At 43.9% G+C, this 20,916-nt stretch overlaps 1 protein-coding gene across 2 annotated transcripts in view; it reads right to left on the reverse strand.

Moving 5' to 3' along the window:
• The window catches only part of CPAMD8 (C3 and PZP like alpha-2-macroglobulin domain containing 8), a 100,076-nt gene that overhangs the window by 48,294 nt on the left and 30,866 nt on the right, over positions 1 to 20,916 (reverse strand). For both annotated transcript variants that reach the window (XM_059062710.2, XM_067032419.1), the window contains exons 14-19: positions 17,598 to 17,781; positions 16,077 to 16,249; positions 15,324 to 15,473; positions 14,788 to 14,949; positions 13,152 to 13,294; positions 9,721 to 9,783 (exon numbers count right to left, since the gene is read on the reverse strand). In XM_059062710.2, the coding sequence (XP_058918693.2) occupies positions 9,721 to 9,783; positions 13,152 to 13,294; positions 14,788 to 14,949; positions 15,324 to 15,473; positions 16,077 to 16,249; positions 17,598 to 17,781 (875 nt within the window). The remainder of the gene's footprint in view (positions 1 to 9,720; positions 9,784 to 13,151; positions 13,295 to 14,787; positions 14,950 to 15,323; positions 15,474 to 16,076; positions 16,250 to 17,597; positions 17,782 to 20,916) is intronic.

The following is a 20,916-nucleotide window of genomic DNA, read 5'->3' on the forward strand; positions in this document are numbered from 1 at the left end:
CAGACCCATAGGTTAAGCTACAAACTAAGCCTCAGTGGACTTAAAAAGAGAGAAAGCATACAAAGTGCCTTCTCTGACCACAATAAGATGAATGAAGTTAGAAATTAACAAGAGAAGGAAAGCTGGAAAATTTACAAATTTGTGGAAATTAACACATTCTTTTTTTTTTTTTTTGCGTTATGCCGGCCTCTCATTGTTGTGGCCTCTCCTGTTGTGGAGCGCAGGCTCAGTGGCCATGGCCACTGAGTGGGATCTTCCCGGACCGGGGCACGAACCCATGTCCCCTGCATCAGCAGGCGGACTCTCAACCACTGCGCCACCAGGGAAGCCCTAACACATTCTTAAATACCAAAGAATCAAAGAAGAGATCACAAAGGAAATTAAAAAGTACTTAGAACTCTCTCTTGCTAGAGCACTGGAATCACAACTAACTGCTGAACAATCATTGACGGGAAGACACTGGAACTCACTAAAAAAGATACCCCACATCCAAAGACAAAGGAGAGGTTGCAATGAGACGGTAGGAGGGGTGCAATCACAATAAAATCAAATCCCATAACCGCTGGGTGGTTGACTCACAAACTGGAGAACAATTATACCACAGAAGCCCACCCACTGGAGTGAAGGTCCTGAGCACCACATCAGGCTTCCCAACCTGGGGTCCAGCAATAGGAATTCCCAGACAATCAGAGTTTAAAGGCTAGCAGGATTTGATTGCAGGACTTCAACAGGACTGGGCAAAACAGCGACTCCACTCTTGAAGGGCACACACAAAGTGTGTGCATCAGGACCCAGGGGGAAGGAGCAATGACCCCATAGGAGACTGAACCAGACCTATCTGCTAATGTTGATGGGTCTTCTGCAGAGGTAGGGGTGGGCGGCTGTGGCTCACTGCCCAGACAAGGACACTGGCAGCAGAAGTTATGGGAAGTACTCATTGGTGTGAGCCCTCCCAGAGTCCTCCATTAGCCCCACCAAAGAGCCTGTAGGCTCCAGTGCTGGGTCACCTCAGGCCAAACAACCAACATCAAGGGAACACAGCCCCACCCATCAGCAGGCAAGCCGATTAAAGTTTTACTGAGCTCTTCCCACCAGAGCAACACCCAGCTCTACCCATCACCATTCCCTCCCAACAGGAAGCTTGCACGAGCCTCTTAGATAGCCTCAACCACCAGAGGGCAGACAGCAGACACGAGAAGAACTACAATCCTGCAGCCTGCAGAACAAAAACCACAATCACAGAAAGATAGACAAAATGAAAAGACAGAGGATTATGTCCCAGCTGAAGGAACAAGATAAAGCCCCAGAAAAACAACTAAAAGAAGTGGAGATAGGAAACCTTCAGAAAAAGAATTCAAAACAATGATAGTGCAGATGATCCAGGACCTCAGAAAAAGAATGGAGGCAAAGATCGAGAAGATGAAAGAAATGTTTAACAAAGACCTAGAAAAATTAAAGAACAAACAAACAGAGATGAACAATACAATAACTGAAATGAAAAATACACTACAAGGAATCAATAGCAGAATAACTGAGGCAGAAGAACAGATAAGTAACCTAGAAGACAGAATGGTGGAATTCACTGCTGAAGAACAGAATAAAGAAAAAAGAATGAAAAGAAGTGAAGACAGCCAAAGAGACCTCTGGGACAACATTCACACTATAGGGGTCCCAGAAGGAGAAGAGACAGAGAAAGGACCCAAGAAAATATTTGAAGAGATTATAGTCAAAAATTTCCCTAACATGGGAAAGGAAATAGTCACCCAGGTCCAGGAAGTGCAGAGAGTCCCAGGCAGGATAAACCCAAGGAGAAACATGCCGAGACACATAGTAATTAAACTGGAAAAATTAAGGACAAAGGAAAATTATTAAAAGCAACAAAGGAAAAACGACAAATAACATACAAGGGAACGCCATAAGGTTAACAGCTGATTTCTCAGCAGAAACTCTACAAGCCAGAAGGGAGTGGCACAATATATTTAAAGTGATGAAAGGGAAGAACCTACAACCAAGATTACTCTACCCAGCAAAGATCTCATTCAGATTTGACAGAGAAATCAAAAGCTTTACAGACAAACAAAAGCTAAGAGAATTCAGTACCACCAAACCAGCTCTACAACAAATGCTAAAGGAACTTCTCTAAGTGGGAAACACAGAGAAGGAAAGGACCTATAAAAACAAACCCATAACAATTAAGAAAATGGTAATAGGAACATACATGTCGATAATTACCTTAAACATGAATGGATTAAATGCTCCAACCAAAAGACACAGGCTCACTGAATGGATACAAAAACAAGACCCATTTACATGCTGTCTACAAGAGACCCACTTCTGACCTAGGGACACATACAGACCGAAAGTGAGGGGATGGAAAAAGATATTCTACACAAATGGAAATCAAAAGAAAGCTGGGGTAGCAATACTCATATCAGATAAAACAGACTTTAAAATAAAGAATGTTACAAGAGACAAGGAAGGGCACTACATAATGATCAAGGGATCAATCCAAGAAGAAGATATAACAATTATAAATATATATGCACCCAACATAGGAGCACCTCAATACATAAGGCAAATGCTAAGAGTTATAAAAGAGGAAATCGACAGTAACACAATAATAGTGGGGAACTTTAACACCTCACTTACATCAATAGACAGATCATCCAGAAAGAAAATTAATAAGGAAACACAAGCTTTAAATGACACAGTAGACCAGATAGATTTAATTGATATTTATAGGACATTCCATCCAAAAACAGAAGATTACATTTTCTTCTCAAGTGCACATGGAACATTCTCCAGGACAGATCACATCTTGGGTCACAAATCAAGCCTCAGTAAATTTAAGAAAATTGAAATCATATCAAGCATCATTTCTGACCACAACACTATGAGATTAGAAATAAATTACAGGGAAAAAAATGTAAAAAACCACAAACACATGAAGGCTAAACAATACATTACTAAATAACCAAGAGATCACTGAAGAAATCAAAGAGGAAATCAAAAAATACCTAGAGACAAATGACAATGAAAACACGATGATCAAAAACCTATGGGATGCAGCAAAAGCAGTTCTAAGAGGGAAGTTTATAGCAATACAATCCTACCTCAAGAAAAAAGAAAAATCTCAAATAAACAATCTAAACTTACACCTAAAGAAACTAGAGGAAGAAGAACAAACAAAACCCAAAGTCAGTAGAAGGAAAGAAATCATAAAGATCAGAGCAGAAATAAATGAAATAGAAACAAAGAAAACAATAGGAAAGATCAATAAAACTAAAAACTGGTTATTTGAGAAGATAAACAAAATTGATAAACCTTTAGCCAGACTCGTCAAGAAAAAGAGGGAGAGGACTCAAATCAATAACATTAGAAATGAAAAAGGAGAAGTTACAATGGACACCACAGAAATACAAAGCATCCTAAGAGACTACTATAAGCAACTCTATGCCAATAAAATGGACAACCTGGAAGAAATGGACAAATTCTTAGAAAGGTATAACTTTCCAAGATTGAACCAGGAAGAAATAGAAAATATGACCAGACCAATCACACATAATAAAATTGAAACTGTGATTAAAAATCTTCCAACAAACAAAAGTCCAGGACCAGATGGCTTCACAGGTGAATTCTATCAAACATTTAGAGAAGAGTTAACACCCATCCTTCTCAAACTCTTCCAAAAAATTGTAGAGGAAGGAACACTCCCAAACTCATTCCACAAAGCCACCATCACCCTGATACCAAAATCAGGCAAAGAGACTACAAAAAAAGAAAATTACAGACCAATACCACTGATGAATATAGTTGCAAAAATCCTCAACAAAATACTAGCAAACAGAATCCAACAGCACATTAAAAGGTGTACACCATACACCACGATCAAGTGGGATATATCCCAAGGATGAAAGGATTCCTCAATGTATGCAAATCAATCAATGTGATACACCATATTAACAGATTGAAGAATAAAAACCATATGATCATCTCAATAGATGCAGAAAAATCTTTTGACAAAATTCAACACCCATTTATGATCAAAACTCTCCAGAAAGTGGGTATAGAGGGAACTTACCTCAACATAATAAAGGCCATATATGACAAACCCACAGCAAACATCATTCTCAATAGTGAAAAACTGAAAGCATTTCCTGTAAGATCAGAAACAAGACAAGGATGTCCACTCTCGTCACTATTATTCAACATAGTTTTGGAAGTCCTAGCCATGGCAATCAGAGAAGAAAAAGAAATAAAAGGAATCCAAATTGGAAAAGAAGAAGTAAAACTGTAACTGTTTGCAGATGACATGATACTACACATAGATAATCCTAAAAATGCCAGCAGAAAACTACTAAAGCTAATCAATGCATTTGGTAAAGTTGCAGGATACAAAATTAATGCATAGAAATCTCTTGCATTCCTATACACTAACAATGAAAGATCAGAAAGAGAAATTAAGGAAACAACCTCATTCACCATTGCAACAAAAAGAATAAAATATGTAGGAATAAACCTACCTAAGGAGGTAAAAGACCTGTATTCAGAAAACTATCAGACACTGATGAAAGAAATCAAAGATGACACAAACGGATGGAGAGATAGACCATGTTCTTGGATTGGAGGAATCGATATTGTGAAAATGACTATACTACCCAAAGCAATCTACAGATTCAATGAAATCCCTATCAAATTACCAATGGCATTTTTTTACAGAACTAGAACAAAAAATCTTAAAATTTGTATGGAGATGCAAAAGATCCCAAAGAGCCAAAGCAATCTTGAGGGAAAAACACTGAGCTGGATGAATCAGACTCCCTGACTTCAGACTATACTTCAAAGCTACAGTCATCAAGACAATATGGTACTAGCACAAAAACAGAAATATAGATCAATGGAACAGGATAGAAAGCCCAGAGATAAACCCATGAACCTATGGTTAACTAATCTATGACAAAAGAGGCAAGGATATACAATGGAGAAAAGACAGTCTCTTCAATAAGTGGTGCTGGGAAAACTGGACTGCTACATGTAAAAGAATGAAATTAGAACACTCCCTAACACCATACACAAAAATAAACTCAAAATGGATTAGAGACCTAAATGTAAGACCAGACACTATAAAACTCTTAGAGGAAAACATAGGAAGAACACTCTTTGACATAAATCATAGCAAGATCTTTTTTGACCCACCTCCTAGAGTAATGGAAATAAAGACAAAAAAAAACAAACAGGACCTAATGAAACTTAAAAGCTTTTGCACAGCAAAGGAAACTATAAACAAGACAAAAAGACAACCCTCAGAATGGGAGAAAATATTTGCAAACGAATCAACGGACAAAGGATTAATCTCCAAAATATATAAACAGCTCATGCAGCTCAATATTAAAAAAACAAACAACCCAATCAAAAAAAGAGGAGGAGACCTGAATAGACATTTCTCCAAAGAAGACATACAGATAGCCAAGAGGCACATGAAAAGCTGCTCAACATCATTAATTATTAGAGAAATGCAAATCAAACTACAGTGAGGTATATCACCTCACACCAGTCAGAATGGCCATCATCAGAAAATCTACAAACAACAAATGCTGGAGAGGGTGTGGAGAAAAGGGAACCCTCTTGCACTGTTGGTAGGAATGTAAATTGATACAGCCACTATGGAGAACAGTATGGAGGTTCCTTAAGAAAACTAAACCTAGAATTACCATATGACCCAGCAATCCCACTACTGGGCATATACCCTGAGAAAACCATTATTCAAAAAGACATATGCACTCCAATGTTCATTGCAGCACTATTTACAATAGGCAGGTCATGAAAGCAACCTAAATGCCCATCAACAGGCAAATGGATAAAGAAGATGTGGTACAAATATACAATGGAATATTACTCAGCAATAAAAAGGAACGAAATTGGGCCATTTGTAGAGACGTGGATGGACCTAAAGACTGTCATACAGAGTGAATTAAGTCAGAGAGAGAAAAACAAATACTGCATATTAATGCATATATGTGGAATCTAGAAAAATGGCACAGATGAACCAGTTTGCAAGGCAGAAATCAAGACACAGATGTAGAGAACAAACATATGGACATCAAGTGGGGAAAACAGGGTGGGTGGTGGTGATGGTGGGATGAATTGGGATATTGGGATTGACATATATACACTAATATATAAAAAATAGATAACTAGTAAGAACCTGCTGTATAAAATAAATAAATAAAATTCAAAAAGAAAAAGAAATGTTTTTGCAAAGATAAATAATATGTCAAAAATTAACTGTTATACTTTGCTACTCAAATTATCTCTGGATTTGAAAGAAATTTTTAAAAATCTCTGCAAAAGGGCTTCCCTGGTGGCGCAGTGGTTGAGAATCCGCCTGCCGATGCAGGGGACACGGGTTCGTGCCCCGGTCCGGGAAGATCCCACATGCCGCGGAGTGGCTGGGCCCGTGAGCCATGGCCGCTGAGCCTGCGCGTCCGGAGCCTGTGCTCCGCAACGGGAGAGGCCACAACAGTGAGGCCCGCATACCACAAAAAAAAAAAAAAAAAAAAAAAAAAAAAAGTCTCTGCAAAAAAAAAAAAGGACTTAAGAGATTAATGAAAACAAAAGCACAACACACCAAAACCCAGGATGCATCAAAAGCAGTGTTAAGGGGGAAATTCATAGCTGTAAATGCTTACATTAAAAAATAAGATCTCAAATAAACAGCCTAATTTTGCAACTTTAAGAACTTGAAAAAGAAAAACTAAAGAGATCAAATAATAAAGAAGCAGAAATCATAAAGACTATAGCAGGAATAAATGAAATAAAGAATACAAAAATAATAGAGAGGGACTTCCCTCGTGGTCCAGTGGTTAGGACTCTGCGCTCCCAATGCAGGGGGCCCAGGTTCGATCCCTTGTCAGGGAACTAGATCCCGTATGCTGCAACTGAAAGGATCCCACATGCTGCAATGAAGATCTCGCATACCACAACTAACACATGGCACAGCCAAATAAATAAATAAATAAATAAATAAATAAATAAATAAATTTCTAAAAAAGAAAAATAATAGAGAAAATCAATAAAACCAAAAGTTGGTTCTTTGAAAAGATTAATAAAATTGACAAACCTTTAGCTAGATGATCTAAGAAAAAAGAGAAAAGACTTAAATTACTAAAATCCAAAATGAAAGTGGGAACATTACTACCGATTCCACAGAAATAAAAAAAGATTTTAAGAGACTACTATGAACTACTGTACACCAACAACTTGGATAATCTAGATAAATGGACAAATTCTTAGAAACACAAAACGTACCAAGACTGAATCACAAGGAAATAACAAATCTGAATAGATCTTTAACAAGTAAGGAGATTGAATCAGTAATCAAAATCTTCCCAAAAAGGGAAGCTCTGGATGTGATGGCTTCACTGGTAAATTCTATCCAACATTTAAAGAAGAACGCTTGTGCACTGTTGGTGGGAATGTAAAATGGTGCAACCAATGTGGAAAACAATATGGTGAACTCTCAAAAAATTAAACACAGAATTACCATATGATCCAGCAACTCCACTTCTGGGTATATACCCAACAGAATTGAAAGCAGGGTCTCAAAGTGATATTTGCACATCCATATTCATAGAAGGATTATTCATAATAACCGAAAGGTGGAAGCAACCTAAGTGTCCACCAAAGGATGAATGCATACACGAAATGTGGTCCACCCACACAACGGAATGCTATTCATGCTTAAAAAGAAAGCAAATTTTGATACATGCCACAACCAGGATGAACCATGAGGACACCATGCTAAGTGAAATGAGCCAGTCACAAAAGGACAAATACTATATGATTCCACTTACACGAGGTCCTAGGAGCAGTAAGATTCATAGAGACAAAATGTAGAAGAGTGGACGCTAGGGGGCTGAGGGGAGGGAGGATTGGGGAGTTAGTATTTAATGGGGACATAGTTTCAGTTTTGCAAGATGAAAAGAGTTTTGGAAACGGAGGGTGGTGATGGCAGCACAACAGTACGAATGCACTTATTACCACTGAACTGTACACCTAAAAATGGTTAAGGTGGTAAATGTTATGTTACGTGTATTTTACCAATTTTAAAAATTACAGGGCTTCCCTGGTGGCGCAGTAGTTGCGAGTCCACCTGCCGATGCAGGGGACGCGGGTTCGTGCCCCGGTCTGGGAGGATCCCACAGGCCGCGGAGCAGATAGGCCCATGAGCCATGGCTGCTGGGCCTGTGCGTCTGGAGCCTTTACTCCGAAACGGGAGAGGCCACAACGGTGAGAGGCCCACGTACCACAAAAAAAATTAGAAAAGAAAAAAAAACAGAGCTGACGAGTCCTTGCCTGGGCCCAGCAAGAACCTCCTCCTTGGTCTCAGATCTGTACTCTCTGACTCATCCTTGCTCCAGCCAACAGAGAGAAACCGTCTCAAATCCCAAACGCCTCCCAGCAACCCTCTGTGGCTCTCCACACCCCCACCACAAAGCACACGGCCTTCGTGCTCCCTGCCTCAGCCTCTTAGCTCCACCTGCCTCATCTCAACCGTGAGACCATCACCAGCCTCTCCCATGCCTCAACTCTTGCGCATGCTGGCCCCGCCTCCTGGATACCCTTCCCCCCTTCTTGTTTATCTATCCTGTGGGACCCAGCTTGGGCTCCACCTGCCCTGGGAGTCTCTCTGGCTTCCCCAAAGGGTCCCTCTACTTCCTTCCAAGCCCTGGGCCAAGGCCTCCATGAGAACACTGGCCCTACTGAAGCATGAAGCCTTTGGGGGCATAAAACATAAATTCTACGCATGAGGGGATCCTGTCTGCCTTGTTCAAGGTGCCATCCCTGGCACCAAAAACACTACCCAGCACCCAAAACATCACCCAGCACACAGAAAATAGATACATTTTTACTTTCTGTACATCTCTAATGATGGACCGACAGCCCATCTTAAATCTGGACTCCAAGAACAAAATGCAGTAATCAGCTTCTGTTCTGACCAGCGGGGAAGACTGCCCATAATGGGGACACGCACATCCGTGAAAGCAGCCTGAGGAACCCCCAGCTGAGTGCTTGGTTCTGTGCTGAGCATGTGCCATGGCATCTCATGCCAAGAAGGGGACCCCAGCTCAGCAGTAGGTCCACCCGCTGGCCAACCCACTAGCCCCAGGGTCTGAACTTTCATGCTTAACTGGTTTCCCAGGGCGAGTCACCACTGCCTTCTGACACTAAGCACTGAAAGAAAAAAGCCAACTGCATCTGGCAAGAATTTAGCACAGCACTGCTGCTTCAAGGCGAACTAAAAGAGAAAACAATGTAGAAAGGAAATGTGCTGAGAGAAGCAGCCTGTTTTGCGGGCAGGAGCCTGAGTCCCCTGAGGAGCGAGGAGGGGGTGGTGGGTGGAATTGAGTTCATGTTCCAGGGAACTGTAATCATTTTAATGAGCTCGTTATATAAACAGAGCGGATAGAGTTACCCCAAGAGGGAGTTGTTAAGAGGCATGAAGCCCTCAAATTTCATATTTCATGGGCAGATGTCTGAGGCTGCAGAGGGATTTGGGGCTGACTTCATAGCTTTGAGTTTTATGTGATAGAAAAGGATGCCCAATGTCTTACTCAGATGTTGGTGTCAGATCTCCAGGCAAACCGATTGGGAACCATCTTTCATGAGTGCCTCTGAGTCAGCCCACAAAGGCAGCAAAAGAAAGAAATCATACTGTACCTGATGTTGAGACAGTGCCAAATCCATGTTTCAGGGAAGTAGGTCCTTTTCCTCTTCTCTGCTCTATGGAAATTTTTTTTTTTAAAAAGAAAGAAACAGGTTAACATTCTACTTGATTAGCCTATAACATGTTAATTCTCTTACTCAGCAGCTTAATATTCTACATGTTTTAATTCTCTGACCTGGAAAGGTTAGTATTCTACTCTAATAGGACATAATGTGTTAATTCTTTCACCTGGCAGGGTTAACATTCTACTTGATTAGGACTAGTAAAAGCAAGGCATCAAAGGCTTGACAGAGGCTTCTTAAAATGACAGTGGTGTCTCGCATCCTGAATTTAGAAAGTAAGAAGGGCCACAGGGACCACTCCATGTCCTTTCCTTTGTTAATTTCCCTCCCTGGGTTTGCCATGTTTTTCTGCATCATTACATAGAGCTCTCCTACCCCCTCTCCCCCTTCCTCTGTGCTTTCATTTTTTTTTTTTTAGTTTTTTTTAATTGAAGTAAGTTGACTTATGACATTGTGTTAGTTTAGTTTCTGAAGTACAGCAAAGTGATTCAGTTATACATATATACATTCTTTCATGTGCTTTCATTCTTGGTTTATCCTCAGAAGCCTTACGGCCCACCTTCCTCAGGGGCTGTCCTATTCTTTTTTTTTTTTTTTTTTTTACAGTCTTTATTGAATTTGTTACAATATTGCTTCTGTTTTATGTTTTGGTTTTTGGGCCCCAAGGCAGGTAGGGTCTTAGCTCTCCAACCAGGGATCAAACCTGCACCCACTGCACTGGAAGGTGAAGTCTTAACCACTGGACTGCCAAGGAAGTCCAGGGACTGTCCTATTCTTTAAAAAAATAATATTAATAAGCCCTACTTGACATCTGGCAAAACTTCTCAAGATTAAAAATGCTCACATCTCTTTCAATCTGAGGTTACCTCTCCCAGGGATGAACCCTGAAATTAACCACAGACACATGTGCAAAGACAGACTATAGTATGGTTCACTGAAGCACTGTGAGAAATAACAAACAGCCAAAAGCTCCATCATAGGGCATTTGGTTAATCAAATGATAGTACATTCACACAGTGGAATATTACATGTCAGTGAAAAAGGGTGAGGTAAGTATATATGTACTGGTATGAAATGATCTCTAAGGTTTATCGCTGACTTTAAAAAGGAAAGCACAGAACAGTATTATAGTACTTTCCCATTGCGTTTTTTTTTCAAATCCTTGTGTATGCACAGAAAATTTCTGGAACAATATCTAAGGAATTATCGACCATTATTGCCTCTTAGAAGGGAATGGAGGATCTGGAGGTGGGAGGGAGACTTCCATTTCATTATATACCCTTTCATACTCTTTGAAAAATAATTTAACCACATGCATATGGTTAAGAAAAATATCCTTCAGAATAAGGATGCGTTATCCAATTACAAAAAGGCACAAACACTTGCTTTTTAAGGCATTTCTTATGCCTTTCTGCATTGGGATTTACAATTCCCTTTGAGGTTTTGGGTTTCGAGGCTGCTTGCATATCCACTTCAGGCCAAGCTCTCAGGAGGCACACACATGGGAGGCTCCAGGCTTCCAGAGTAGTGTCTGGCTGAAGGATCCTCAGGGGCCAATATTCCACCTCCTCACTCAACCACATCTCAGAAATGCCTTCGTGTGTGTCCAAAGTACCACAGGGGGAGCCTGGTCTGTCTATGTCCTGATGTGGAGTTTGGAAACGAGGACTCCTGTGGGCCTGTTAAATGTGTGACTTGGGCAGGAAGAACCTAGGGGATCCAGGTATCCAGAAACCACTGCAGAGGAGACTGGGGGGGACTGGGAAGGTTCCCAATCTGGGCAGAGGGGGCTTGAAAGAAGAAGAGGGCTTTCATTGACAGGTCTGCCAGGGTGGGAGATCCTCTGGGCCACATCTGTCTCAGAACAAGGGCTAAGGAGTCTGGATGCCACCCTCAAGGTCTCCAAAGAGACCCAGATGCTGGGGCACTGCTGACCACACTGAGCCCATCCCTGGTCCACTTGGTTCTGTGCTTCTCATTGAATGAGTTGGCAGGAAAGGGTATATCTAAGGCCTGCCTCCCCTTTCCTAGCCTACACACCCCTAAATTCAGAGAGAGTGAAAAGGCAAGTCTTCAAAACACCCTACCCCTCCCCAAGCTGGCTGGAGTTGAGGAGCTAGTGGGAGAGGCAGGGAATGAAGAAGGTGGGAAAGAAGACAGGTGGGTGATGGAGGAGCAGAAGGGAGGGGACAAAGGGAAAGACAGGAGAGAACAGGAAACACTACCTCCTGTGAAACAAAGGTTTCCATGAGACCAGGGACAAAGCCACAAGTCTAAGGGGGAGATGTGAACTCTTCTCTCTCAGTAATTGATAAGTTAGCAAACAAACAAAGAAGCAAAATGAGCAAGGATATGGAGGGTTTGGGCACCATCTACCATAGACTTGACCAAAAGTACTCATAGAGAATCCTATACCCAATGACAGGAGCTTGGACATTTTTTTCAAGTAGATATGAGCATTTACAAAAACAGACCATATACCACATAGCCAGTCTCCAAAATAAAAACCAGATGATGGGTATCATACAGACTATGTTTGTTGACCATAGTGGATATCATACAGACCATGTTCGCTGGCCATGATGCACATCTGACACAAATTTATAAAACACATAAAATAATAATAATTTTAAAAATCACTTGAAAATTGAAAACACATCTGGGTAAGTCACTTGCCACATCTGGGCAAATCAATTTTTCTGCTAGTAAGAATCTATTTGGAAGCCAGCAATAATGGAAACACTTCATAGCACAACTTGGATGCAGCCAAAGCAACACTCTGAGGCTTAAACATTTGATTTAAAATAAGAAAGACTGAAAAGTAATTACTTGGTATCTAACTCCAAAAGGTAAAGAGTTGGAGGGGAAGGGGGAAGAGAGAGGAAGAGAAGGAAGGAGGAAATGGTGGGAGGAAGGAGAAAGGGTAACAGAAAGAATTTTCTAAGCAGAGCCTCTGGGAGTGGGAGGATCAAGCCACAGTTTCCCACCCTGCCCCGATTTGTTTGTCCCTAGGCAGATCTGCTCCCCGTTGCACCTTCCTTCTCTTCTGCACCCCAACCCCCAATTCCATGCTCTTGGATGGGTCCAAGGACCGGGGGAGCAGGGCCAAAGTGCTCAGTGCCCCAGCCCACTAGGCCATTGATGAGTCTGGCCCCAAGGAGACAGTGGGCAATGTCTGAAGACATTTTTGGTTGTCACAACTGGGGGTAGGGGCGGGGGGTTACTGGCATCTGGTTGGTGGAGACCAGGTATGCCACTCAACACCCTACAGTGCGTGGGACAGCCTCACTGCAGGAAATGATCCAGCCCCAAATGTCAACAGTATGAGTTTAGTCAACCCTGCTCAAGGCAGTGGCAATTACCTGGGGGGTTGTCTGGAGGACGCTGCTGCCATCAGGCTCCCTGTGTGGGGCTGGAAGGCAGGGACAGCCTCATCAGTGTACAGGCCGCCGTCTTGCCGGTGGTTCAGGCTCACCAGGTCTGTCATCACCACCAGTCCTGTTTCCTAGGCAACAGACAATGCCCAGACCCAGAGTGGGGAAGTGGACATTGTAGTCCCAGAGGTCACTGCCCCAACATCACTGCTGCATAGCCCTGAGGGAGTCAGTCCTCTCTCCAGGCTTGGTGATATGGACTAAGGGGGTCATGGGACCATCCAGGGCAGAGCAGAGGGGAGGCCAGCACGTTTGTGGTCTAGGCACAAAAGGTCACATCTTGTATGATTCCATTTATATGAGATGTCCAAAACCACAGGCAGATCAGTGGTTGCCAGGTGCTGGGGGAGTGTGGGTGTGGAGTGATTGCAAATGGTGACAGGTCTCCTTTTGGTGTGATGGAAATGTTCTGGAGCTAGACAGAGGTGCTAGTTTGCACAGCACTGTGAAAGTACTAAATGCCACTGAATTGTTCACTTTAAAATGGGTTAATTTTCTGCTATGTGAATTTCACCTCTATTTAAAACAAATCAATTGGTGCAGTGCCTAATCCAGACCAAGAGCCAATGACTGTGGGCTGCAGTTATTACTGTTATAATATAGGGACTTCCCTGGTGGTCCAGTGGTTAAGACTTCACCTTCCAGTGTAGGGGGTGCAGGTTTGATCCCTGGTCGGGGAGGTAAGATCCCACGTGCCTCACGACCAAAACACATAAAACAGAAGCAATTGTAACAAATTCAATAAAGACTTTAGGAAAATGGTCCATATCATAAAAATTCTTAAATAAAAAAAAATATATGTATATATATTGGTATATGTATTTGATACAACAAAATGTTAACTGTGGGATCCAAGTGGTGGATCTACAGGTGTTCGCTAATTCGTTCAACTTTTCTGTATGTTTGAAAATTTTCCATAATAAAAGTGGGAGGAAAAGGATGCCTTTTATTTATTTTATTTTTTTTGGCCATGCCGTAGGGCTTGCAGGATCTTAGTTCCCCTACCAGGGATTGAACCCAGGCAATAGCAGTGAAAGCACAGAGTCCTAACCCGTGGACCACCAGAGGATTCCCATGGAGGCCTTTTAAATGATTTAAAACCTGGGATGAAAAGTGCCCTCATGCATTTGAGTGGAGACCGCCAGCATGCTAAAGTGGGCTAGAATGACATTTGTGTGTATTGTGTCTCCAGCAGCGCCCTGGTCCCCGGAGCCAGAAAGGAAGGGGACAGATTTGAGCTATAAATGTCAGCAAGGGGTGAGGCCACCACCTGAGAACACGGCACCTGCACCCATACTGTAGGTTTTCCTTCCACCAAAGCACTCTCATCGTCATTGCTCCAGAACAAGTTCAAGTTATCAATGATACTTAATCTGCTCTCATCCGTTTTGCAAATTGGGAGGGTCCACATATGAGCTTCCACTGGGGAGAATCAAAAAAGATTCTGCAATGCTAAAAGTTTAGAAACTTCCACCCCAACCCATCTCTGTACCCCGAGATGCTTTGTTTCAAAGGAAAAGGAGCTCAGAAGGGGGCGGTGGGGTCCAAGACCACCTCTCCTTACAGCAAAGGCAAACCCGGAGTCCTTTGTGATGCCCCAGGGCCACAGGAAGATGGAGGAGCGCCGGCGTCGTCGGGCCATCAGCCCAGCCCACCAGAAGGGTCCATCCTCCCTGGACACCCCAAAAGCATCAGAAACATCGTAATCTTCCAATTCCCGGAAAACCTACAAACAAAGGGGAGTAGGAACTGGTCAACTGAGGGTTTCTTTTCAACCCAAACTGGCCTGGCATGCTCCCATCTCAACCTCCTCTCACATGTATCACTTAGAACCAATCTTACGAGACAGGAGTTGGTGGCATTAACCCATTTTTAAGATGGGCAGCGTGGGGCTGAAGAGGTGGGACCCGGACAATGTCACATTGGGGATTTGACTCCAAGATCTCTTAACTGAACCCAAACAGTGATAAGGATGGGGTTTGCTGAGAATGAACCCAGTGAAGAGAGACAATCTGGATTTATACGGGGCTTTTCAGTTATTGGAAAGGAAGAGACATCCGTGAAGATGCTGGAGCCCAGCGCCCAAGGGCCCCCGCTCACCTGGGTGGGAGTTAGCCGAAACCCAGACCTGAGCAAGTAGATGCTCTTGTCAACTGCAGCAACACACACGCAGCTGCCCCTTGCAGCCCTGACCCGCAGATCAACGACTTCCCCGGGTTGGGTCTCGTTTGCTGAATATGTCAGTGAAACCTGGACCCAAACACAGCAGAAAACTCGGGAGCTTGGCCAAACTCTCCAGACCCACCCACCCACCCTCTCTGCCCTCCTAGAAGAGTCGGTCCTCGTCAGCTCAGCTGGGACCCTGGCTTTGCTGCCCAGATGAGGACAAGGATGGGAGGCTGAATGACGGGAACTAGGCTGGTGCAACTGGTACATTCTGTGCAGAAGATGGGAGGGGAGAAGAGAGGTGGGGAGATGGGTGGTGACAGAGGACATTTTGCAGCCAGTTTTGGAGGGCGCAGGGAGAAGACATGGGGGGCGGAGCCCGTTTGGGGGGACGTGAGTGGTGTCCCTTAGGTCTGGAGCCCAGCAGGGACAGAGAACAGCTGACCACTTTTCCTGTGTGTAATGGATGCAATCCCCATCTGGGTGAGTTTTGGAGGATCTCCAGTAAAGACGCAACTTAGGATCCTGAAGGTAGGGCAACCCTTAAAAGTCCTGCCTGTCATACTATGTGAAGTCTGACTGGCAGCTGTGCGCAGTCCACCCCAGCCTCGACACCCTGGAGCCCTCAGCCCTGATGACTCTTGCCCACCTCCTCTCCCTCCCCCAGTTTGGTCCCCGATGCTCTACCTGATTTTCAAAGAAGGTCTCAACAGCAAACTGGAGGCTGTCAGCCACCCCTTCTCCATTCTCCCTGACGTAGAAGGCCAGCAGGCGGCCAAGGGGGACCATGCTGGGGGTCACGGTCAGCCGGAGAGAGGTCACGCACACATTGACCTCTGCTGCTGGGGCTGGAGAGGGCTCTTCGACAAGTCAAAGGTGGGGAGAGACATGAAAACTCAGCATCCCACAGTAGAACCACTGAAGCCCCAGTTGCCCTGTGGGTTACATAGGGTGCAGCACGAAGAGATGCCAGCCCAGGGCAACTACTCCAACTAACTCACATCCCCTGTTATTTCACCCAGAAGGGAAGATAAACCCAAGAGGATGTGGGTGCACCATGTCCAAAGCACCATTCAGGCCAGTGGTTCTCAACCATGGCAATGCTGCTCCCCAGGGGACATTTGGTAATTTTGGTTTTCATAACTTGGGGGTGTTACTGGCATCTAGTGGGTGGAGGCCAGGGATGCTATCCAACACCCTACAATGCACAGGACAGCCCCACAGAGAATAATCCGGCCCCAAACATCAGTAGTGTGGGGGATGAGAAAGTGACTTGGATGAGAGAGACCCTGTCTGACGTCCTGTCTGCCTGCCTTCCTATCCATCATCCATCTAACTATCCATCCATCCATCCATCCAATTATCCACCCATCCATCCAACTATGACTCTATCTAATCATCCATCTATCAATTTATCTATTGATGATTCTATCTATAAAGCTATCTATTTATCCACCCACCTATCCATGACTCTATCCATCAATTTATGACTCTATCCATCAATTTATCTATTGATAATTCTATGAATCTGTCTCCCTATCTATCTATCTATCTATCTATCTATCTATCTATCTATCTATCTATCTATCTATCTCAGTGATTCACACCCAGGAGTCACTTTTCCCCCTAGAGACACTGGTGATATCTGGAGACATTTTAGGTTGTCATACTGTGTGTAGGGGGGTTGCCACTGGCATCTAGTGGGGGGAGACCAGGGATGTTGCCCAGCACCCTACAGTGCACAGCACAGGCTCCATCACAAAGAACATCCTGCAAGTGCCCATAGTCCTTAGTTAGGGGATTCTGCTTTAGGCAGAACAGCTGTGAAGAGGAGGGGGCTGGGAAGATCCAGGGGAGGAGGTGGGTCTTGTGAGGAACATGTGGAGTCAAGGAGAGGGAAAAGAAGGACCCCTAAATGGGGAATCGGTCTGGGCAAAGGCAGAGGGGGCCTGGCAGATGGCAACCTGGCACAGCATGGGCCTGTGCAGGGGCCCAGCCCATGGCAGCCTCAAGAGGAGCTGCCTCCAACAGCTGGTCACTGCCCAACCTCCTGGACCCAACCCGGTCTTGCCTGGGACATGTGCCCTCCACCCTGAGGCAGGCCCCCCTCCTGGCTGCACCCTGCCTACTCCCCCTTGCTGGGGCGCCCACCCCAGTCTCAATGGTTCAGAAGGAATATAGGAACCTCCAGCCTGTGGCCTAGCTCACCTGTCTCGGAAAGGTGCATTAAGCGGATGGGTTTCTCCGGGGCTGCCCGCTTGCTTCTCTGCTGGGTGATGTGGGCAGGCTGCTGGCCCGAGAGCACAATGTTGCCCCTCGCGGCCACCTCATAGTACAGAGTGAAATTGCAGGGACACGTGGACTTCACTGGGAAATGGGCATCCTCCCCGACCTGTGGGAGACACGTAGCATGGGGAGCTATGCCTGGCACCCACAGCCCAGCACCAATGCCATAGCCTACCCTTGGGAGAAGGACACCGTGGGACCACAGGGAGGCCAAGAAAGCTGAGGGGGGAGCACTGGCTTCAGAGCTGAGTGCTCAGCACCTGTTCCTGGCTGTGGCCACATCCCCATGGCAACCTCAGCTGATGCTCTGTAAATGGGGCTGTGCTGTGGATGAAACGTGGTAAGGGTATGGAAACTCTCAGTGAGTGCAGTGTAGTAAGGATCTGAACCTAGCCTAAGAGAGGTCTGGCCTTTGTCCCCTGCTCCTGGAAGGTGATCTCTAAGGCCTTGAAATGTCTTGCCTGATGAGTCTTTGTTTACCTGGGGTCTGGGGCCACACCAGATACTAATAATATAATTTACAGTAGGGACATTGGGCCACACTATCTCAGTTTGACCTCTGGAGGGGCTGAGACTAGGGTCGGCCAGGCAGGTGGTCAGCCATGTCTACGTGACTAACCTCCAATAAAAACCCTGGACACTGAGGCTCAGGTGAACATCCCTGGTTGGCAGTACACCATGCATGTAGTCACACGCTGTTGCCGGCAAAGCAACACTGTGCTTGACTCTGTGGGGGGAGGACAACTGGAAGTTCACATTCAGAACTCACCTGGCCCCTGCCTTATAATCCTCTTGCCTTGCCTGATTTTAATCTGTATCTTTCACTGTATTAAACTGTAACTGTGATTCTAACATCTTTCAGTGATTCTGTGACTCCCTCTAGAGATTAAAGAAACTGAAAGTGGTTTGGTGACCCCCAAAATTCTGCAATTGGGGGGGATGGTCTTGGGGACTACTCCCTAACTTCACAGGCACCAGTGCTGGCAATGGCCTGGAACTTCTCATTGGATATACACTTGATGAGTTGGGTTCTATGACAATCTCTAAGTTTCCAGAGGGGGTTTGGTCCCTTCCCAACATCAGTGAGTGGTGGGGACAGGATTCAAACCCCAAAGGGCTGAAGCCAGAGCCCCATGCTTAACCTCCAAGCTGCCCTCATTCCCTGTGTTACAGCTGAGGTCTCTCAGGTCCTCTGACCTCCCCAAGAGCTTGGAGTGTGACCATATCCAACACTGAGGTTACAGGCTGCATGAGAAGTCATCCTCTGGACTTTTGCCCCATAGGTTCCCTCCTCTGCCCCATGTTTTACAATCCATGATACTCCCCAAACATCTGGGCCACCCTCAATGCCCAGAGGAGGGTAATCTGAGGTGGTGAGTGGTGAGTATCATTCTCACTGTGGGTCCTTGAGCAAGTCATTTCACCTCTCTGATCCTCAGTTTCCCCATTTGTAAAATAAGATTATATCTCCTGGACAGAAGGTCCTGAGGATCCAATGAAATGATGAATGTATCATTCTGTTCACCGTGGGTGGTTAATAAATGTCATTCTACTTCCCACTGAAGACAAGAACCCACCTGTTTAAGGAGCTGACCCAAAGGTACTCACTCCCACAGCCAAATTTGGGAAACTGGAGTAGCAGAAAGAAGAATGAACTCTTCAAGAGTGTCAAGGTCATGAAAGACAAGGAAAGACCAAGAAACCATCAGACTGGAGGACACAAAATACAGTGTGAGATCCTGCATGGGATCCTGGACCAAAAAAAGCAGGTGCCTGGAAAAACTAGGGAAATCCAAATAAAGTCCAGGGTTTAGTTAATAGTCATGTCCAGTGCTGATTTCTTAGTTTTGACAAATGTGTCATGGTTTCATAAGATGGTAACATTAGAGGGAAGCCTAACAAAGTGCCAGTGGCCTATTTTGTCCAAGTGCAAAAGCTGATCCTAAAATTCACATGGAAATGCAAAGGATCCAGGATAACCAAAACAATCTTGAAAAAGAACAAAGTTGTAGGACTCACACTTGCCAATTTCAAAACTTACTACAAAGTTACAGTATCAAGACAGTGTGGTATTGGTATAAAGACAGACATATAGATCAATAGTATAAAACTGAGAGTCCAGAAATAAACATCTGTGGCAAATTGACTCTCATCAAGGGTGCCAAGACCTTTTGATGGGGAAAGAACAGTCTTTTCAACAGATGATTCTGGAACAACTGGATCTCCACATTCAAAAGAATGAAGTTGGATCCTACCTCACACCATATACAAAAGTTAACTCAAAATGGTTCAAAGACTTAAATGTAAGAGCTAAAACCATAAACTGTTAGGAGAAAACATAGGGGTAAACCTTCATAACCTTGAATTTGGCAATGGTTTCTTTGAGATATGGCACCAAAAGCACAAACAACAAAAGAAAAATAATAGATAAATTGGATTTCACCAAAATTTAAAACCTTTGTTGCATCAAAGGACACTATCAGGAAAGGGAAAAGACAACCCACAGAATGGGAGAAAATACTTCCAAGTCACATATCTGATAAGGGTCTAAGGTCCAAAATATATAAAGTACTCTTACAAAAACAAAAAGACAAACAATTTAAAACACTAGGGAAAGAAAGCTGGATGAAGGATATGCAGGAACTCTCTGCACTATATGAGCAACTCTTCTGTAAGTCTAAAGTTATTCCAAAATCTGAAATGAAAAAAGGAAGCATGGTGGTAACAGATTATAACACATTGAATAATTTTTTAGAAGTTCACAAATCCATAGGCACACTGAAAACAACAATAATACAGCAAAAATAATAGTGGGGCAAGTTCTTTTTTTACCAGCTAATAAATTTAGAAGGAATGTCAGAATCATAGTAAGTGCAGAAATCAGAATATCCATCATAAAGCCAATGTGATAACTGATTACAGCAAGAATCATCAAATATGCCAAAGGCATTCAGTGAAAGGTTGCTGGGGCTCAGGACACTGTGGCAGGGACCTCAGAGTGTCACCCAGATTATTTATTAGCCTCACCTGCAGGGAGGAAGAGCTGGTAGGAACCAGACCCAAATCAAGGATAAGATCAGCTTCAGCAAGGGTGGGGCTGCCCATATCTGTGCCTCCTGATGGGACTCAACAAAAGCAGTACGTACGTAGTAGTTTTGCCAGAACCATGTTTTAACCTGAATCTCACTCATAATGTGGGATAATCTACAAAACCACAGGCTTGAATTCTTTACAAAAGTCA

The sequence above is a fragment of the Kogia breviceps genome, chromosome 4 (genome assembly GCF_026419965.1).
Source record: "Kogia breviceps isolate mKogBre1 chromosome 4, mKogBre1 haplotype 1, whole genome shotgun sequence".
NCBI lineage: Eukaryota > Metazoa > Chordata > Mammalia > Artiodactyla > Physeteridae > Kogia > Kogia breviceps.